The sequence below is a fragment of the Staurois parvus genome, unplaced genomic scaffold (assembly GCF_062004578.1).
Source record: "Staurois parvus isolate SC_StPar_1 unplaced genomic scaffold, SC_StPar_1.0 ptg001066l, whole genome shotgun sequence".
Taxonomy (NCBI): Eukaryota; Metazoa; Chordata; class Amphibia; order Anura; family Ranidae; genus Staurois; species Staurois parvus.
The window spans coordinates 4769390-4792159 of record NW_028318862.1 but is presented as its reverse complement, the minus strand read 5'-3'; the positions used below and the strand labels follow the sequence as shown (position 1 = coordinate 4792159).

At 39.5% G+C, this 22770-nt stretch overlaps 1 protein-coding gene across 8 annotated transcripts in view; it reads right to left on the bottom strand.

The window, feature by feature from the left end:
• Positions 1–1601: 1601 nt before the first annotated feature.
• Positions 1602–22770, bottom strand: part of CASZ1 (castor zinc finger 1) — a 469392-nt gene continuing 448223 nt past the window's right edge. For 6 of the 8 annotated variants that reach the window (XM_089658417.1, XM_089658416.1, XM_089658420.1 and 3 more), the window contains 4 exons: positions 18523–18671; positions 12942–13164; positions 12311–12604; positions 1602–3791 (listed from right to left, as the gene is read on the bottom strand). In XM_089658417.1, coding sequence (XP_089514543.1) covers positions 2662–3791; positions 12311–12604; positions 12942–13164; positions 18523–18671 — 1796 coding nt within the window. In that variant the 3' untranslated portion in view covers positions 1602–2661. The remainder of the gene's footprint in view (positions 3792–12310; positions 12605–12941; positions 13165–18522; positions 18672–22770) is intronic. The other 2 variants (XM_089658418.1, XM_089658421.1) reach the window with 2 other exon arrangements.

Genomic DNA, 22770 nt, shown 5'->3' with positions numbered 1-22770 from the left:
ATGTAATACATATATACAAAACATATATATATATATATATATATCACATACCACATTATATACATATGTACACATGCTTATACCTATATCAATATACAGACAGGGTATTCAGATATAGATAGTACACTGTAATTAGCCAGGATGACCTTAAATTTGTTTCCACAAAAAATTTGAAAAAAAAAAAAAAAGACGTTAAAATTTTGTAGATGAGTTGGAGATGGCTTATGTCCTACTGTGCAATATCAAGTTTAGAAAAAAACTCCAACCTGATCATTTCTTCATCTTTTTTATTCTTTTAATATATCATTCCATTTTTTTTGCTACATTTAAGGATATTTATTTTCTTGTTTTTTTATGGGTGCTATAAAGTGTGTATTAGAGATTGTAGTGTAGCTGCTGTTTCAGTAGAACCTCTCTTTACAACCACTGGCCCCTTTCCTGATGCTGCGGTAGGACAAGCTCATACTTACCTGCAAAAGAAGAAACTTTTTTTTTTTTTTTCAGGTATATGACAAATAGAGGACATCAGGAAAGGGAAGTTCATAGTTATTGCTGTGATGTTTTACAGCCTATAAACAAATTTGCAAAACACCACTCCTATCTTCATATAGTTAACCTTTTGGCTTCTTAGACACCACACTGTATGTTTCACACATTGATGGTTTTCTCAGTTGCAAAAGGGTTTGAGAGGCATTTATTCCCAGACTCATCTCACAAATAAAATATATTTATACGTTAAAAATAAAAAATAAAACCCTGCAAAAAAAAAAAGCACACGTAACTGATCGAGGAGGAAACCCACAAATTAAATATTTAACTACAAACTTATATTAACAATCTGAAGATTACAATCCTCCATAGTATCTGAACATTACGTTATTTTATTCTCTATAAAATTCAAGTTAAAAGTCGGAATCACGCATTTCAGTGCTAAAGTGAAGTCAGACATCAGGACTTCCAAGAAATCAGAAGCTAAAAACCAAAAAAAAAAAAAAAAGGAGTTAGAGCAGGGACTAGGGGCTGACATTTGCCTGCTGATGCTCAGACATACAGCCACCTTTGCAAACTTACTTTTTTTTTCTATATGTTTTTTTTTTTTTTCACTTTTGCTTTTTTGTTCTATATATAATAACCTTTACAGAAAAAAATACTGTACAACTTTTTCTTTAAATCAGAATTAATAAGTTGCTCTGACATCATTCATTGCGAACACTTGAGGCTTTCCCTCATTTATTTGCTGTTTGCTTTTTTTTTTTTTTTTTAGGTAAATAAATCGAACACATCTAGAAATTGTTGAGGTGGGTGGGACCCGTTCAATTTGTGTCTGATAGCTAAAGAAGATGGAAGCCATTCTGTAGTGCTTTGAATACTTGTAGTAGCGCTACCAACATCCACTTACTAAATCCTAAATAATCCTGGTCAGAGAACTTGCGCTTTGATTTAACACTCAAATGCTGCTTTCCTTTGGCAGAAAACCGTGTTGGATTTGGGTAGAAAGGGCCACAAAAGCCTATTTAGTGACCGTTAAAAATAAGGGGAAGGGAAGCAGAGTGCTGGAGCTTACGTTAAGCCAAAAAGAGAAAATAAGAAGCCTCCGACCATATATTTATCAGTTTTATTTTATTTTTTTTTTACTGAATAGTTTTCTACCTGAGAAAGAGGGCATCCTGTGCTATAGTTATTGGTCTGCAGAATCGACTGCTAGCCCCATCTGTTTCTTCTAGAATATGACTGTTTTGCAGTATATAGTCATTTGATGTTCCACTACAGGTCACTATAGCTGGGCTACACAGAACAGTTCAAAGTGGAAGAGAACCGTGGCTCGACTGACTCCTGGGCAGCAATAGCTTCTTGCTTATGGAACTTTCTTCGGAAGGTGCTACAGGAATCCCACCTCTTATGACACACATCTACCCCCACTAAAATTTCCAATATTTTATCAAGCAGTTAACAGCACGTCACAGAGGGGCTGAAGGGGATCCCCCAGCGTAATGAGGTTAGCCTGGCTTCTTATACAAGTCTTATGTTCAAATACGCCAGAACAATGCCAAAATAAATAAATAAACAAACCAGAGCAATTGGTGCAGAGGAAAAAAAAAAAAAAGCTTTCTATATAAATATTTATAAAATAAAACAATAGCTTCTCGGGAACAACCCAGAGAGAAACTGGAAGAACAGGAGAGAGAGCCTCATCACAGGGCGCCTGATAATGCTAATCAATAAATACCCATAACCCAAGCCCGGCTGACCTCCTCCCTTGCCACAAACACATAGAAGCGTTAGCCTTTTCTGGCATGCTAGAGCAGGAGTAGCGAATACCCCATCTTCTCACCCCTCTTTTAAAAGGGCCAGCAGTTGGATTTTATATTAAGTGGAGTCATACAGAAATATGCTTTGTCCCATTTTGCTCTCAAGCACCAGAATGAATAGATTGTAATGGAGGAGGCCAGCAAACAGAAATGCCCCCTTGAGTCTTGTCTACTGATCACTTGGTCAAGTCCCCCTATGCAGAAGTCATTTAGCTGCTTTTTTTTTTTTTTTCCTTTAATTTACTATTCCTTCACTTGTTCTTTGTATTTATTTTTGGGGTGTTTGTATGGGTTGCGAGAGCAGGACCCTCGTTGGGAGTGACTTATAAAACATTCAAAGTTTAAAGTAGTTTTAAGGGGATGTCTGAAGGTTTAATGGAGTTTGGGAGGTATCACAGTGGTTTGTAGAATCCCCTGCACTTTCGTTCCTTCCTTTCCTTGGTAAACATTCACCATCAGGCAAGGAATCCTCAGAATCTGTATTAAGATCCTCCTCCTCGTCCTCATCTTCATTCAGTTCTTCATCATCATCATCGTCGTCGTCGTCCTCTTCATCTTCATCATCATCTTCTTCCTGGGACAGATCATCATCGACATCCCTGCAATTGGTCGTCTCAATGTTTTCCCTTGAGCCACTGTCAGCACCATCCTGTGGCTTCTTGCTCAGGTCTAGTGAGTCATTCAGGCCTACCCCAGCAGCATTTTGTAGGAATAGGAGAGAGCTGTGAGTGTCTGTGCTCAAGTTGAGAGAGCTGTCCAAGTTCACTGTTTGATTGTGGAGGTCAAACTCAGGTGCACTATGAGTTGATCCTTCTGGACCTGGAGAAACAGAGGGTAGCTCCCCCCGTTCTTGTTTCTCATGTTTGCGCTTGTGTGAGTCCATTTGAGACATTCCCACCACAGTGTGCTTACAGCTGGGATAAGTGCAATGAAAGTGTGAGCACTTCAGCTTGTACTTGCAGTCGGGCACTTCACAATCTACACTGGAGCTAAATTGGCAGAATCCAGCAGCACTGATGACGTCCTGCTTTCCATGGTGCTTGCGGTGCGCGGTCACTTTAGTGCTGTCAGTGCATCGGAAGCCACAGCGCAAACAGTGGAAGTGAGTGCTGTTCCCTGAGAACTGGCAGTCAGGGAAGTTGCAGCTAAGAGAGGATTTGAACCGCTTAAAGTCATCTAAAACCAGGTTGTCCACTCTATCATGGTGCTGGGCATGTTTGTACATGTGTGTTCGTCCACAGAATTTGTAGCCACAGTTCTCTCTGGTACAGTGATAATGAGTCACCTTCAAGGAGAACTGGCATGCGGAATCTTTGCAGTCTTCATACAGATCGTAACGCCTGAATCCTTCCAACATCATCCCTTCATCCAGCATTTTGCGGGAAGAAGCGGTCTTGCGTCGTTTACCAAAAGGTGACATATCCTCAATGATCCAGAATCGTTTTTTGGCTCCAGAAGCTGTTGGCATGGTAATGGTGTTCCCTGAAATAAGTAGAGACTTTGGTATTAGAACCTGATAGAAGAATCTGATTAAATTGATTTAAATAAAATAGGTGTATGTGAGGTATTATGCCAGGTAATGGAATTATACATTTCATAATATTATCTTAGAAAATTATTCTGTATAAACATTGACAGAATAACACATTGTCATTATCTTTTGTGTGCATGTAGATTATCACACTATATCATTCATTAAAGGTTGTTCTAATTATGCTTTTTAACAGCTTCTGCCTCATCCAACCTTTTATTTCTGGATTTCACATTATATATATATATATAATGTGTGTGTGTGTGTGTGTGTGTGTATGTATATATATATATATATATATATATAATGTGTGTGTATATATATATATATATATATATATATATATATATATAATGTGTGTGTATATATATATATAATGTAATGTGTGTGTGTGTGTGTGTATATATATATGTATGTATATATATAATGTGTGTGTGTGTATATATGTATATGTATGTGTATGTATATATATATATATATATATATATATATATATAATGTGTGTGTGTGTATATATATATATATATATATATATGTGTGTGTATGTGTATATATATATACAGTCATGGCCGAAATTGTTGGCACCCTTGATATTTTTCCTGAAAATCAAGTATTTCACACAAAAAAGGTATTGCATTAACACATGTTTTGCTATACACATGTTTATTCCCTTTGTATGTATTGGAACAAATATAAAACAGAGGCAGAAAAGCAAATATGACATAATGTCACACAAAACCCCAAAAATGGGCTGGACAAAAGTATTGGCACCCTTAACTTAATATTTGGTTGCACACCCTTTGGAAAACATAACTGAAATCAGTCGCTTCCTATAACCATCAATAAGCTTCTGACACCTCTCACCCGGAATTTTGGACCACTCTTCCTTTGCAAACAGCTCCAGGTCTCTCTTATTGGAAGGACACCTTTTCCCAACAGCAATTTTAAGATCTCTCCACAGGTGTTCAATGGGATTTAGATCTGGGCTCATTGCTGGCCACTTCAGAACTCTCCAGCGCTTCTTTGCCATCCATTTCTGAGTGCTTTTTGACGTATGTTTGGGGTCATTGTCCTGCTGGAAGACCCAGGATCTTGGACGCAAACCCAGCTTTCTGACACTGGGCCCTACAGTGCGACCCAAAATCCTTTGGTAATCCTCAGATTTCATGATGCCTTGCACACAGTCAAGGCACCCAGTGCCAGAGGCAGCAAAACAACCCCAAAACATCATTGAACCTCCACCATATTTTACCGTAGGTACTGTGTTTTGTTCTTTGTAGGCCTCATTCCGTTTTCGGTAAACAGTAGAATGATGTGCTTTACCGAAAAGCTCTATCTTGGTCTCATCTGTCCACAAGACGTTTTCCCAGAAGGCTTTTGGCTTACTCAAGTACATTTTGGCAAACTGTAGTCTTGCTTTTTTATGTCTCTGTGTCAGCAGTGGGGTCCTCCTGGGTCTCCTGCCATAGCGTTTCATTTCATTTAAATGTCGACGGATAGTTCGCGCTGACACTGATGCTCCCTGAGCCTGCAGGACAGCTTGAATGTCTTTGGAACATGTTTGGGGCTGCTTATCCACCATCCGGACTATTCTGCGTTGCAATCTTTCATCAATTTTCCTCATCCGTCCACGACCAGGGAGATTAGCTACAGTGCCATGGGTTGCAAACTTCTTGATAATGTTGCGCACTGTGGACAAAGGCAAATCTAGTTCTCTGGAGATGGACTTGTAACCTTGAGATTGTTGATATTTTGCCACAATTTTGGTTCTCAGGTCCTCAGACAGTTCTCGTCTCCTCTTTCTGTTGTCCATGCTTAGTGTGGCACAGACAGACACACAATGCAAAGGTTAAGTGAACGTCTCTCCTTTTTATCTGCTTTCAGGTGTGATTTCTATATTGCCCACACCTGTTACTTGCCCCAGGTGAGTTTACAGGAGCATCACATGCTTGTAACATTCTTATTTATCCGCAGTTGTGAAAGGGTGCCAATACTTTTGTCCAGCCCATTTTTGGAGGTTTGTGTGACATTATGTCGAATTTGCTTTCTTTCCTCCCTTTTTTTGTTTTGTCCCAATACACACAAAGGGAATAAACATGTGTATAGCAAAACATGTGTTAATGCAATACGTTTCGTGAGAAATACATGATTTCCTGGAGAAATATCAAGGGTGCCAACAATTTCGGCCATGACTGTATATATATATATAATGTATATGTCTGGATTTCACTATATGTATATATAAAATGTGAAATCCAGACACACACACACACACACACACACACACACACACACACACACACATATATATAAAAAATGTGAAATCCAGACATACACACACACACACACACACACACATATATATATATATATATATATATATATATATAAAATGTGAAATCCAGATATATACATTATATAATATATATATATATCTGGATTTCACATTTTATATATATATATATGTGTGTGTGTGTATGTCTGGATTTCACATTTTATATATATATGTATATATGTGTGTGTATATATAGTAATGTGATTCTCTTTGTATATGTTATCAGGCAATATACAGTGTCCTACCAGAGGTGTATACCAACTGTTGGAGGATGACATATCCAGGAAGCACATTAAATGTGAACTTCCCACCTCTGTATTTCTGCCCTAGTAGACTTTGGGGGAGATTTACTAAAACTGGAGCACTCAGAATCTGGTGCAGCTGTGCATGGCAGCCAATCAGCTTCTAACTTAAGCTTGAACAATTACGCTTTGGCAATAAAACCTGGAAGCTGATTGGTTTCTATGCAGATCTGCACCAGATTTTGCACTCTCCATTTTTAATAAACACCTGAAGTCTTATTTATTCAGCTTCTATATCGAAATGCTGCTTCTTCTTCTCTATATCAAGCCAAATTGTATTTTTTGGATTGAGTAGGGAATCATTAAAGCTTCTGTCACCTGCGCTACCGTTCTGGTGAATCTACGGATTCCGGCTGTCAGAATACAATAGCCGGCAGTGGGAGCTTCATCCATCCACACGGGTGGAGGAATTGAGTGATTTCTTTCCTTCATCCCAATGGGCTGAGTGTTTATTGCCAGCTTAAGACAACTGTCAATGGAGTAGTGTCTCCATTTTTTTACTTCTGGTCCTGGTGACAAAACATTTTTGGTTGCTCATTATTTTCAGTCCTGGAGACAACAGTCCCAGGCTAATAGGGAACATACATCTCATCACCATGGACTGTTGGCTTCACACAACAGAGCCAACACTTATACACCATAGTGCTCAGGGATACTTGGGAAGTGACCAGGTGGCAAATTGAAGATCATCAAATAGATGCTAGAATAGCAATGGTCCACCAATGCTGCCCTCCTGAGATCAGGGATTCTTAAACGCTTGGCGCCGGCACCTCTCGACCCTTAAAGAGGTTTCAGATGCTGGGAGGTGGGGTTTGTGATCGTGTGATCACTGTTTGGCTGTCACAGCAGTCACATGGTAGGAAAGCTTCCGATCGTAAGTAGAGATCGGGAGTTTTTCCATTAGCCACTGGTAACTGTGCTGGGAGCAGGCGCGGTTCACGCTCTTGGCACAGTTTTGTTTTTCTTTGGCTATGCATATATTTGACCTCTTGGCCCACCAACCAAGAGGCCGCATATATGCATGCAGCCAATGGGAAGGTGTTAAACAATGAACAAAGGACGCAAAAGGCCTAGAGCATTACCATTATCATTTATTGAATATAATAACAAGTGAGTAAATATTCATAAAAGCCAAGGAATAAAAGCGTAGTACAAACACAGAAACCACGATGGTGATCCACAAAATGGAACTTGTCCTTACATGAATCAGACTACCACTGACACATTCCGAGGGGCACACCCTCTTCTCCAGAGCAAAATTTAGCAGATTTATGTAGGGACTCTGCGAGTTCCATCTTCTGGATCAAACATCGTAGTTTCTGTGTTTGTATTACATTTGTATTCCTTAGCTTTTGAGCATGTGCTCGTTTTTATATTCAATAAATTATAACAGTACTGCACTACTAGGCCTTTGTGCCCTTTGTTGATTTATGTTTAAAATGTAGGCTGACCATCCACAGAAAGACAGAATGAGGTCGTTTTTAGCAAATTTAGATGTGCACCCATAGAATGAATTCAGTATGATCCAATTGCTCATCGATCACTGCCAAACTACCTGAATGCTTAGAGGTGGGGGCAGGCAGAAGAAGAGTCGCAATCTTAAATGACTTATCTTGGTCCATTTTTTTTTTGCATGCTAGTCTCGTATAGGTAACTAGAGTTCCGAAAATTCTTTTAAGACAGAATACAACTTATTGCGATGATGTAAAGTATTGTTAAGTTTCCGAGCATGCGCGGTCTTGGTCACTTGATTATTTTAATGAACGAATACTTATTTATTTCAGGTACTTATATAGTGCCGTCAATTTACACAGCGCTTTATATACTTTACTATAACCACTTCCCGACCGGCCGTTGCATATTAACGGCCGGACGGTGGCAGTGCAGGGTCGGGTGGCCATTTATAAACGGCCTTCCCGCACCCTGCTTGTGCGCGCTCCCTCAGAGCGCGCAGCACCGCGATCCGGTGCCCACTGTGTCCTCCGAACACAGTGAAACACCGATCGTTGGAAGGGACCTCTGTACGAGGTCCCGATCATGTGATCACTGATTGGCCAATCAGTGATCACATGCAAAGTAGTAAGCAAGATGTCACTTGCTTACTACGTGTGAAATCTGTGAATGATCAGAGGTCACATGGTACAAGGCTATTAACAGCCCTGTACCATGTGACAAGCTGTGACCAATCACAGCTCACTCAGTACTTCTCAATGAGTGCAAGAATGCAGACAGAGAGAAAGAGAAATTATTGATTTTACATCCTATATGGGTGTAAAAGCAATCAGTGTAAAAAAAAAAAAAAATCTTCAACCCCCCCTCACAAGTAGTACAGTGTCACCATGGTGACACTGTACTGCTAGGGTGACAGTATGTAAAATAAAATAATATAAAAAAAAAATAAAATAAAAATGTAAAAAATAATGTTTACAAAATTATAATTTTTGGTTATAAACTAATTTGGTTTTTATTTTTTTTACTAAAAAGATAACGGAATAAATTTTGGCAAAGATTATGATGAAATATTATTTATTTGCAAAATTTTATAAAAAAAACACTTTTTTTAAAAATTTTGGGACATTTTCATTTACATAGCAAAAAAAATAAAAATCCCAGCAGTGAATAAATACCACCAAAATAAAGCTTTATCTGTCTCAAAAAAATAAAAATAAAAAATAATAATAATATAAAATAAAAATGTAAAAAATTTTTTTACAAAAATTATAATTTTTGGTTATCAACTAATTTGGTTTTTATTTTTTTTTACTAAAAAGATAACGGAATATATTTTGGCAAGGATTATGATGAAATATTATTTATTTACAAAATTTTATAAAAAAAACACTTTTTTTCAAACTTTTTGGACATTTTCATTTACATAGCAAAAAAAATAAAAATCCCAGCGGTGAATAAATACCACCAAAATAAAGCTTTATCTGTCTCAAAAAAATGGTAAAAAATTCATTTGGGTACAGTGTTGCATGACCGCGCAATTGTCATTCAAAGTGTGATAGCGCTGAAAGCTGAAAATTGCCCTGGACAGGAAGGGGGTGAAAGTGTCCGGTCTGGAAGTGGTTAATCGTTCATTCTGTTATCGTACGAGAAAAATTTTCATACTTTTTGTCCCTTCAGATAATTTCACATGAACGGTTGTGATTGGCTCTCAAAAGCTGTGTACCAACGATCAAATTATCGGACGATCACTCCGAAAGCGGTATTATTCATCTGATTTTCTCATTGTGTACCAGCCTTAAGATCACTGGGAGTCAGAGGGAGGTATGTTGTCCCTGTGCCCACCTTCCACCCTTAACAGTCATGACAAGCGTAGGAGTGGCCACACCCTACTTCAGTTTCTTAAATCCTTCCACAGTTATGTGACCCATAACATTTCCCCGTTAACACAAAGTTTTTTGTTTTTTTTTAATGGGAAAAAGTTTGCTTTTAAAAACTGCACTGGGGTAGAACTACATAGTCAGCGTAGGTTTAAACAGTGCTTAGCAGAGTTCCTTCTCAAAACAGAATTTCAGGCAAACTGCTAAATACACAGTTGAAATACACTCCGTATATATTTACTTTTTTCCAGCAAACGAATTGTAATTTTGTATAGCCAATATTGTGCTCTACACACGTCTGCCACGCTGCACAGCAAGCCAGGTGACACACTTATTTTCTGGTTCAGAAATTCAACCTCTCCCTATTTTGTTTTCCTTTTGGACAAAACTCATCACCATTATCTCTGTCCAATGAAGGTGATCCAGAAACCAGTGAAGTGAACCAGGCAGTATGTAAAGTGATCTTCCTAGCTACAGCAGATGTATGAATGCCATCAGACTGTGGTGGTGTTTGGCTGGTAAAACGGTAAACTTGTACTTCAAGTGTGTGTTTGTTTGCTTGGAATTCACCTTTAAAGCCAACGTTTTCTTCTAGTTTTGGATAGAGTAAAGATCAGAACCACTAACCCGATTTTGCTGCTATCCAGGGCTCCCCTAGAGAGAATTTTCTCTTACTTCCTGCCCCACTGCAATGTTTTTACCAATCAGGAAGGGAGGGCAAATCTACAGCAGGAACACAGACAGAAATAAAAGTTCTATCCTTCCTCCAAGAAATGCATTTTTTTGTCTGTTTTGCAGAGTTCCCATCACTACCTGTCTGGTGAAACATGAGCAGGACGGGAGGTAGGGGTAAATATCTCTAGCAGAGCCTTGGATAAAAGTATACCCTAGGACAAAAGGTATGTATAAAAAATGTATTTAAAGAAAAAAAATGTGGGGAGGAATGGGGTGGTCCTGGAGTTAGGTTTAAAATAGACCAAACATTAGCTATACAATGTTCAAATTTCCACTGGTTCTTGATTAACCAATGGGTGGACGTGAAATCTGCCTTTCACCTGACATCTCTTGATTGAAAAATTGAAGGAGACGGGTGGAAATGTGTTGGCCGAACAGAGCCTACATCCAATTTTGTCAGCTATTGAAACTATCAAAATACTTGTGAGTCATGGGCCATGACTTTGTGGACCCACCAAACGTGGATGCGTAGCGCCACTGTGATACTAAGGTGTGTCTATGTATATGGTTTTATATATTCTCTGTCTGAATCTTTATATGTTACTTGTAATTCTTCTGAAAATAATAAAAAAGAATTGAAAGAAACTATCAAAATACAACAGCCATAGCAGAATGCTCTTCCATCTGTGCTGTGTAGCATAGATGGAGGACTCTTTTGGATTTTTTTTCTTCCAACTTTAAAAAGTGCCCATCATTTTGTCAGAAATCAATTGCAGCATTCAAAAGACACATATTGGAGATGTAGCGTTTCCTTTCTTGCAGATAGAAATATTTCCATGTATCAGCCATGGGGAACAAGATTAGCCAGTGTATTACAAAGATTAGACTGGCATTAAGATTTTACCCTCAACCTACCACCAACAGAATTACTACAGTCTTCGCTAGATGTCTTTGTAGTTCATAACTAGGGATGAGCTTGTGTTGAGTCCAAACTTGGGTCAGCTGTCATTCCTGGGCAAATATGCCATTTTTGATCCATGAGATTGACCTAATGGGGTTTATTTACTAAACCTGGTTGACTCAGAATCTTGTCCACTTCTGCATAAAAACCAATCAGCTTCCAGGTTTTATTGCTGAAACTTAACTGAACATGCTGAGGTTAGAAGCTGATTGACTACCATGCACAGGTGCCCAAGATGCTGAGTCAACCAGTTTTAGTAAATCTCTTATAATATGGCCATGTGGGGTCAATGGTGTCATCCCTGCCTCTTTTTGTACATCAGCCGTGGGGCCGGGAGTGCCTCACCTGCAACTCCTTGGCCTAGGAATGACAGTTGACTTTCTGGTCCAGAACAGACACAAGCTCATCCCTATTCCGAATTTATCCACAGCACCATCAACAAAGTTATTTTTCCTTCAATGGCAAACAGGAAAATCAAACAGTTCTAGATGTTAATTAAGCTGTTCCTTGATTTCCACTCCGGAACAGGATATGTCTATGGAACTGGTGGTGATCCGTTCTCCTGAACTTGGGAGGAAATGAGGAAGATTGGCAAAATTCCACAAGTTCGTAAAGTTGCTGGCTATCAATGAAAACACAGCTAATACTCTAATGGCATAGCTTTCAGGTAAGGAGTATATTGTTTGTCTCCACATGAAGTCCAAAAACAAATGAAAAGACCAGCAGTTATTTTAGTTAACAGCCAGCAAATACACATTTTAAAAAGTATAATTCAAAATGATCTGGCAAGAAATGACTGTTTTATTCTGCGATTCTGGATACACATAATCTAGGATGGGAGGATGGCATAGAAGAAGCTGAAAGGTACCTGCTGCATCCTGTACTAGTGGAACATCACTTTTGACTGGAGCTTGAGTGGCTATTACTGGTGTGAAAGTTGGAGCGCTGCTTGTTGGCACCACAATGCCCCTGCTGACCCCCAGGCTGGCAGTGATCAGGGAGTATGAGACACAGGATGGAGACAGCAGGTACGGAAGGGAAGAGAGGGGAGGCCTGACCAAGGCAGGAGGAAAGGTAGGAACATGAGGCATAGCCGCTGCTGGAGGTGGTGGAGGTGCATTGTGGGTGAGAGCGTCGTCAGAAGCAGAAGGGACCAGGCAGCCTGGAGAATGTAGAGAGAAAGCAGGAAACAGAACAGGAAGGAGGGGAAAAAAAAGAAACAGAACAAAATGAACCAAATGAGAAGCTGAAAAGAGATAATGATGAGATGAAATGAAACACTAAACAGAAAAGGAGTGTCTGGACTCACAGCATTGGGCAAAGTGGATGGAGTTAAATGCTAGTTAGTACAAACTGATCAAAGCAACTGCCTTGTTATGGCAACAGTTATATCACATATTCTAGCTATTAGTAACAATGATGTGTGAGTTATCTAATCTAAATATAACAAGACCAAGGGTCAGACTCACGATTCTAATATCATCCACATCAACACTTACCTGCATCTGTACTTTCATTGCCCACAGGAGTACTGGAGCAGCTGCGGTCAGGGTTGGAGGACTCAGACGACATCCCACCAGGACTGCCCAAACCAGTGTAGTCCATGCATTCATCAGTCTCTGTGTCCATCATGTTCTGAGCTGTGGTTTGAAACAATGATGGATTTTCTGTGGAGTTAGGACTTGGGGCTGTGCTGCCACTCATTGAAGTTTGTGAAACCAACTGGGGAAAAAAGAAAACAAGCCGATCAGAGGCTGCCATCATAGTTACATAGCTAGTCTGGCTGAAAAAAGACAAAAGTCCATCCAGTTCAACCATAAACAATAAAAAAAAGTATAATCCCATACTCACAGTTGAGCCAGAGGAAGGTAAAAAAATAAAAAAAAGCAAAGCATGATCCAATTTGCTCCTGCAGGGAAAAAAATTCCTTCCTTATCCCCTGAGAGGCAATCGGATATTCCCTGGATCAACGTTACCTATAGATAGTAGCCATTTATATTCTGTGTATCCAAGAAAGTATCCAGGCCTTTTTTAAAGCAATCCACTGAGCTGGCCAGAACCAACTCTTGAGGGAGTTTATTCCACACTTTCACAGCTTTCACCGTGAAGAAACCTTTCCGTGTTTGGAGATTAAATTTCTTTTCCTCCAGACGTAAAGAGTGCCCCCTTGTCCTCTGTGATGACCTCAGGATGAATAACTCTACACCGAGTTCACTATATGAACCACTGATGTATTTATACATGGAGATCATATCCCCCCTTATGTATTATACATGGAGATCATATCCCCCCCTTATGTATTATACATGGAGATCATATCCCCCCTTATGTATTATACATGGAGATCATATCCCCCCCTTATGTATTATACATGGTGATCATATCCCCCCTTATGTATTATACATGGAGATCATATCCCCCTTATGTATTATACATGGTGATCATATCCCCCCTTATGTATTATACATGTTGATCATATCCCCCCTTATGTATTATACATGGTGATCATATCCCCCCTTATGTATTCTACATGGAGATCATATCCCCCCCTTATGTATTATACATGGAGATCATATCCCCCCTTATGTATTATACATGGAGATCATATCCCCCTTATGTATTATACATGGTGATCATATCCCCCCTTATGTATTATACATGGAGATCATATCCCCCCCTTATGTATTATACATGGAGATCATATCCCCCCCTTATGTATTATACATGGTGATCATATCCCCCCTTATGTATTATACATGTTGATCATATCCCCCTTATGTATTATACATGTTGATCATATCCCCCTTATGTATTATACATGGTGATCATATCCCCCCTTATGTATTATACATGGAGATCATATCCCCCCCCCTTATGTATTATACATGGAGATCATATCCCCCCTTATGTATTATACATGGAGATCATATCCCCCCTTATGTATTATACATGGAGATCATACCCCCCCTTATGTATTTATACATGGAGATCATATCCCCCCTTATGTATTGTACATAGAGATCATATCCCCCTTATGTATTATACATGGTGATCATATCCCCCCTTATGTATTATACATGGAGATCATATCCCCCCTTATGTATTATACATGGAGATCATATCCCCCCTTATGTATTACACATGGAGATCATATCCCCCCTTATGTATTATACATAGTGATCATATCCCCCCCTTATGTATTATACATGGAGATCATATCCCCCTTATGTATTATACATGGTGATCATATCCCCCCTTATGTATTATACATGGAGATCATATCCCCCTTATGTATTATACATGGTGATCATATCCCCCCTTATGTATTATACATGGTGATCATACCCCCCCCCTTATGTATTATACATGGAGATCATATCCCCCTTATGTATTATACATGGAGATCATATCCCCCCCTTATGTATTATACATGGTGATCATATCCCCCCCTTATGTATTATACATGGTGATCATATCCCCCCCTTATGTATTATACATGGTGATCATATCCCCCCTTATGTATTATACATGGAGATCATATCCCCCCTTATGTATTATACATGGAGATCATATCCCCCTTATGTATTATACATGGTGATCATATCCCCCCTTATGTATTATACATGGAGATCATATCCCCCTTATGTATTATACATGGAGATCATATCTCCCTTATGTATTATACATGGAGATCATATCCCCCCTTATGTATTATACATGGAGATCATATCCCCCCTTATGTATTATACATGGAGATCATATCCCCCCTTATGTATTATACATGGAGATCATATCCCCCCTTATGTATTATACATGGAGATCATATCCCCCCTTATGTATTATACATGGAGATCATATCCCCCCTTATGTATTATACATGGAGATCATATCCCCCCCTTATGTATTATACATGGAGATCATATCCCCCCCTTATGTATTATACATGGAGATCATACCCCCCCCCTTATGTATTATACATGGAGATCATATCCCCCCTTATGTATTATACATGGAGATCATATCCCCCCTTATGTATTATACATGGAGATCATATCCCCCCCTTATGTATTATACATGGAGATCATATCCCCCCTTATGTATTATACATGGAGATCATATCCCCCCTTATGTATTATACATGGAGATCATATCCCCCCCTTATGTATTATACATGGAGATCATACCCCCCCCCCCTTATGTATTATACATGGAGATCATATCCCCCCTTATGTATTATACATGGAGATCATATCCCCCCTTATGTATTATACATGGAGATCATATCCCCCCTTATGTATTATACATGGAGATCATATCCCCCCTTATGTATTATACATGGAGATCATATCCCCCCTTATGTATTACACATGGAGATCATATCCCCCCTTATGTATTACACATGGAGATCATATCCCCCCCTTATGTATTACACATGGAGATCATATCCCCCTTATGTATTACACATGGAGATCATATCCCCCCTTATGTATTATACATGGAGATCATATCCCCCTTATGTATTATACATGTTGATCATATCCCCCCTTATGTATTATACGTGGAGATCATATCCCCCCTTATGTATTATACGTGGAGATCATATCCCCCCTTATGTATTATACGTGGAGATCATATCCCCCCTTATGTATTATACGTGGAGATCATATCCCCCCTTATGTATTACACATGGAGATCATATCCCCCCTTATGTATTACACATGGAGATCATATCCCCCCCTTATGTATTACACATGGAGATCATATCCCCCTTATGTATTACACATGGAGATCATATCCCCCCTTATGTATTATACATGGAGATCATATCCCCCTTATGTATTATACATGTTGATCATATCCCCCTTATGTATTATACGTGGAGATCATATCCCCCCTTATGTATTATACGTGGAGATCATATCCCCCCTTATGTATTATACATGGAGATCATATCCCCCTTATGTATTACACATGGAGATCATATCCCCCCTTATGTATTATACATGGTGATCATATCCCCCCTTATGTATTATACATGGTGATCATATCCACCCTTATGTATTATACATGGTGATCATATCCCCCCCCCCCTTATGTATTATACATGGTGATCATATCCCCCCTTATGTATTATACATGGAGATCATATCCCCCCTTATGTATCATACATGGAGATCATATCCCCCCCTTATGTATTATACATGGAGATCATATCCCCCCTTATGTATCATACATGGAGATCATATCCCCCCTTAATCTCCTCTTCTCAAGAGAGAATAAATTCAGCTCCTCTAATCTTTCCTCATAGCTGAGCTCCTCCATGCCTCTCATGTGTGTTGCTGAGTTTGAAAAGCAATTCCACCTTTAGCCCTGGTTCACTCTGATACAGCGTTTTCAGTGCGAATTCCGCACCGCATTAGAATTGCACCCCGTTCATGCGAACCACTGCGGGTGTGTAATGTTAACACCCCAACAGCGGTCCACAAAACGCGGTGCGATGTGAAGAATCAGATCACATAAGTGTGAATACCCATGCAATCCGATTCTAGTGCAGCCCCAAAAAAAGGGTCCTGTACGTTTTTGGTGCGGGTGCGGTGCGATTAGAGCCATACATAATGTATGGCCACGATCGCAACGCACACACATTGCATGTGATTTGCAAAGGGGTGCGATTCCTGTGCGAATCACATGTGATATACCACACCACATATATGTGAACCCAGGTTTACACCTAAAAAATGAAGATAAATTCCCAATACTTCCCCACTCCTCTGGACCCCCCTGCACCTACGTGCTGTGCCAAGAATCACTGGATGTCTATACACTTTAAAACACTGTACACAGCCCCCTCCAGCAGCGTAATGCCAGCAATGGCTTGCGGTCATTGGTCAACGCTTTAATGTGACCAAACTGACAAATGGGAGTCTCTTCTTCTGTCCTGTTCAGTACTATCATGTGACCATGCTGACCGATGACTACAAACTATTGCCGGAATTCTGCTGCTACACAGCCATGGGGGCTTAAAAATTGGTACACCAGCTGACATGGACAGTGGATGATTCTTGGCACAGCAGATTAAAGTGGAATTTATCTCTCCCAATCATCTTTGACGGTTTAATCCCTATGCTGGTAGCATTGGCAAATAGATAGGAAATTATCTCATATTTACCTAAACTTTTTTTTTTTTTTTACATTTCTTCAGTTACTTCTTGGTTTCCAGGCCTAGGCCAAAATGATGTCATACATCCCAGGAGTCTTCAGAAGGGGAGGAGGGGTTTACTCAGCTAAACACACCCTTCTGCCTGCATGTCTGAGCTAATGCTACATGAATCATTTGCCCTTACTCAAGATGGCCATGGCCAGAAATGCTAATATCTCATATTTAACTAAACTTTTTTCTTTTTTTAAATTTCTTCAGTTACTTCTTGGTTTCCAGGCCTAGGCCAAAATGATGTCATTCATCCCAGGAGTCTTCAGAAGGGGAGGAGGGGTTACTCAGCTAAACACACCCTTCTGCCTGCATGTCTGAGCTGATGCTACATGAATCATTTGCCCTTACTCAAGATGGCCATGGCCAGAAATGCTAATATCTCATATTTAACTAAACTTTTTCTTTTTTTTACATTTCTTTAGTTATTTCTTGGTTTCCAGACCTAGGCCAAAATGATGTCATACATCCCAGGAGTCTTCAGAAGGGGAGGAGGGGTTTACTCCGCTAAACACACTCTCCTGCCTGCATGTCTGAGCTGATTGTACATGAATCATTTGCCCTTACTCAAGATGGCCATGGCCAGAAAAGCTCCAGGGGTGTTTTTCAAAGTGTTTTCTCAGCAAAATAAACCATGGAGACATGGATGGGTGGGTGAGTATGCTGTGAATATTAAAAATGAATTAAACAGCATTTGTGGTGCTCGGATGCAATGTAGTTCTGTTTTAAGTGCAGTGGAGAGGGTGTTGGGAATTCATTTTTATTATTTAGGTATAGAGGTGAAATTACCCTTTAATGCAGGAAGTACGGATTGAAAATTTCTTCTATCCCGTCTAGGCAATATGTGTCTCACACCTCTGTTTTTTATTTACCTGTCCAGGTACACGGTCAAAGTTCTTTCCCAGCATCCTCCTCATGTGTTTACGGGCATGTGATGTCATTTGATGTTTTAGTAGGAAAGAAAACTGACAGCCCTCCCGAATGCAGTGAAAATGACTGTTCACCTGATTGTATTTGCATCCTGGAAGACAAAACACAGAGGAAACGTTATAAATAATTTAGTACGTATCACTCAATCAGTTACAAAGTCATATGAAATGTTTGATTATAACTTACTCAGCCCAAGTTTTTCTTCCTAGGTCTCCTATGTATATAACTATTACTTTTGCTGCTTGCAATAAGATCTTATGATTTAAAGTATGTAAAGCCAAAATGTTCCCGATTAGAAGGCAAAATGATTATCGTGTCAGAAGTTTGAGGTATAATGCTATGCCAGAATCTGTGTGTTTTGATCAATTTAAATCCACCATGTATTTGATTTTAGTTTATCAAATTCTGTTTTTTAAAAGTTTAATTAGATTTTTCTTTTTTGTTATGTGTTGGGCACATTTTTAAGATGGACCTTTACCCTGTTTGGGTGCGTTAAATTTTTTCTTCCTACCTGCCTCCTGTTTCACAATGAAAGAAATTCTTTTATACCTTTTTGGAAGGTCCTGGCCAGTGCTTTTTGGTTTCTTGCTTAGGCAAGAATGATGCCCCCCCCCCCCCCAGTTCCTGAAGCATCCTGGGATAATCATGTAACTTATCCCAGTAGGTTTCGGGACAATTTATTTATTTATTTCAGGTACTTATATAGCGCCGTCAATTTACGCAGCGCTTTACATATATATTGTACATTCACATCAGTCCCTAACCCTCAAGGGGTATACAATCTAAGGTCCCTAACTCACATTCATACATACAAGGTCCAATTTAGACAGTATCCAATTAACCTGCAAGCATGTCTTTGGAGTGTAGGAGGAACCCGGAGTACCTGGAGGAAACCCACGCAGGCACAGGGAGAACATGCAAACTCCAGGCAGGAGGTGCCGTGGTTGGGATTCGAACCAACGACCCTAGTACTGCCAGGCGGACGTGCTAACCATTTAGCCACTGTGCTGCCCATTTCAATACCGAAATGACGCGTTGCCAGGCGCCTTTCTTTGCTGTTTTATTTGTAAATTTACTAAAATGTGTATACTTTTTCAAATGGCACACTGTGCATGCGCCGGGCAATCTTGGGCATGTTGCACATGGACAGCAGCACATCAATAGGGGGGACAAGAACCTGGAAGAGACACTTGATGAGGCCCCCTGATGGTGTCAGTGTTGAAAATGGTGGCATGGGTCCCAGCACGTGTTTTTTTTTTTTTTTGTTATATAGGATGACCAATGTACAGGTGGGGGACACACAAAGTGGAGAGTGAAGTATATCTTATATAAGTGTCAACATACAATGTAATGGGGCCCTTAAAGTGGCCAACACATTATGTTTCAAATGTATTGCTAGAGAGGATTGTCAGAGCCTGCAGACATACTAGAGGAGATGATGGTCAGATATGGAGAATTTACTACAGGTTTGGATGAAGACTAAAAAAAATACTACAGAAGACAGCGTGAGACCGGAGACATAAGACTAGTGGAGTTCCTGCTATTGTAAATCAATATTCCACCCCAACTACAGACTGCTTGGGTCCAAGAGCTGCACAACAAGTACTAAAGAGACCCACCTGGCTATACTTAGACAAAGAAAGTTAGGGCCTCATTCACTAGGACATTGAGGTGCAGGATCTGGTGTAATAATTCCTATGGTCAGGTAGCATTTACAGTTGCACATAGAGGTGAATTGCTGTTCCTGCTTGTATTTCATTATGTAGCCATAATTAGATATGGGATATTAACCACTTCCAGTCCGGACACTTTCACCTCCTTCCTGTCCAGGCCAATTTTCAGCTTTCAGTGCTATCACACTTTGAATGACAATTGTGCAGTCATGCAACACTGTACCCATATGAATTTTTTAGCATTTTTTTGAGACAGATAAAGCTTTATTTTGGTGGTATTTATTCACCACTGGGATTTTTATTTTTTTTGCTATGTAAATTAAAAAGTCCAAAAATTTTGTAAAAAAAGTGTTTTTCTTATAAAATTTTGGATCATAAATCTTAGCCAAAATTTATTCCGTTATATTTTTAGTAAAAAAAATAAATAACCCAAATTAGTTTATAACCAAAATTATAATTTTTAAACATTTTTTTTACATTTTTTTAAATATTTTTTATTTATTTATTTTTTACATACTGTCACCCTAGCAGTATAGTGTCACCATAGTGACACTGTACTACTTGTGGGGGCTGATGAAGATTTTTTTTTTATTACACTGATTGCTTTTACACCCATAAAGGCTGTAAAAGCAATCATTTCTCTTTCTCTCTGTCTGCATTCTTGCAGCCATTGAGAACTACTGAGTGAGCTGTGATTGATCACAGCTTGTCACATGGTACAAGGCTGTTGTGAATAGCCTCGTACCATGTGACCTCTGTGATCATTCACAGATTTCACACGTAGTAAGCAATGATGTCACAAGTGGCCAATCAGTGATCACATGATCGGGACCTCGTACAGAGGTCCCGTCCGATGATCGGTGTTCCACTGTGTCCAGAGGATACAGCGGGCATCGGATTGTGGTGCTGCGCGCTCCGAGGGAGCGCGCACAAGCAGGGTGCGGGGAGGCCGTTTATAAACAGCCACCCAACCCTGCACTGCCACCGTCTGGCCGTTTATATACAACGGCCGGACGGGAGGTGGTTAACCCTTTGAGGACCAAGGGACGTATTTGTCCCATGTTTGTAATTGCATGTATCATCTGATTAAGAACTTAAAACTTTTTTTTTTTTTTGGTTTGAGTCAAAATATTAGTTCTTATCAACAAACAACAAATGGATCTAGCTTTTTGCCAATTATTTCATGAAATGGCTTAGTTACAGCAACTGAAGTGTACGAACTTTAAAAAAAACAAATTGATTCTTTTGTCGTTCCAAAACCTTACGGTCCTCAAAGGGTTAAGGACTTATTCACATGGATGTTTGGAGGTGGGTCCGACGCAAAAAAAATCAGTTTTTTTTGATGGGTGGTGCCGCCCATGGAAGTGCATGGCTGTTTGTGCTTGTACTTGTGTAAACTAATACCAAGGGATCGCATGGGGCCATTCTTGGATATAGAACATTGCCTGAAGATTGAGGACCTGGGTCATACAGTCATCAGTATAGGAAAGGCTAACAATTGGTAGGTCTAAACTGAAATTGCTTCTCTAATATGTTCTGTTCTCTCAGCATTTCACACATTCTAGTATATATGAGCTTTGTAGATCTTTCTTGCAATTTGTGACCGTTGCTTCTCCAGCAACCAGAATAAACAGATGGATGGTACGGCAGGTGAGGACTTGTAGTCACCATGGCAGCATTACCTGGCTTTGTATGCTGGCCTGGCACCTGTAACTTGCAAAGGTGAGCAAATAAGAGAAAGAGCTTTTTTTTTTTTTTTTTTCCTTCTGACATCTGTAAGAGGACACGGGACTGGCTTGTGTATGTTGATGCTGATCACCCTGGTTACTGCAAGCCACTATTAACCCAGGACATGAATTCTTTATGAGTTAACAGGGTGAGGTCTTCTGTTTTGTTTGTATGCAAAGGTTTTGGTTATACAAGAAAGTCTGATGAAGGGACACTATCTAAAAAAATGTTAATCTACGCTCCTTTACTTTGTTTACCCTGTTTAAGTGTCTACATTGTTTATTTAAGAAGTGTCTCATTACCAATCATGAATAACCACTTGCTCAGGGCAATTTAAAACATTTTTCACACATGTTAAAATCTCTGTTTTTTTTTTTAACCACAGCGGAACCGGTACAATGCATTAAAAGTGATTGGGTGGTTCTACAGCCACCAGGATCACTTTTACTAAAAAGCTGGTCACCATCTAAAAAAAAAAGAATTTATGCCAAGCTCAGGGCTGCTTTTTTGAGGGGACCTCTTGAATTTCAGGCCGTTAATAAGCAGCCTATGGAGTTAAACCATGTATATTTTTCACTCTTCTCTAATGGTTAACATTGCCATTGTAAAAGATTATATTGAGTACTGTCCGTGATACTTTTTTTTTATTTGCACTAACATACAATTTTGAGGACAAGCTTTCGGGGTATGTCCCCTTCTTCAAAGTCCAAACAGTACTGCTTGGACTTTGAAGAAGGGGACATACCCCGAAAGCTTGTCCTCAAAATTGTATGTTAGTGCAAATAAAAA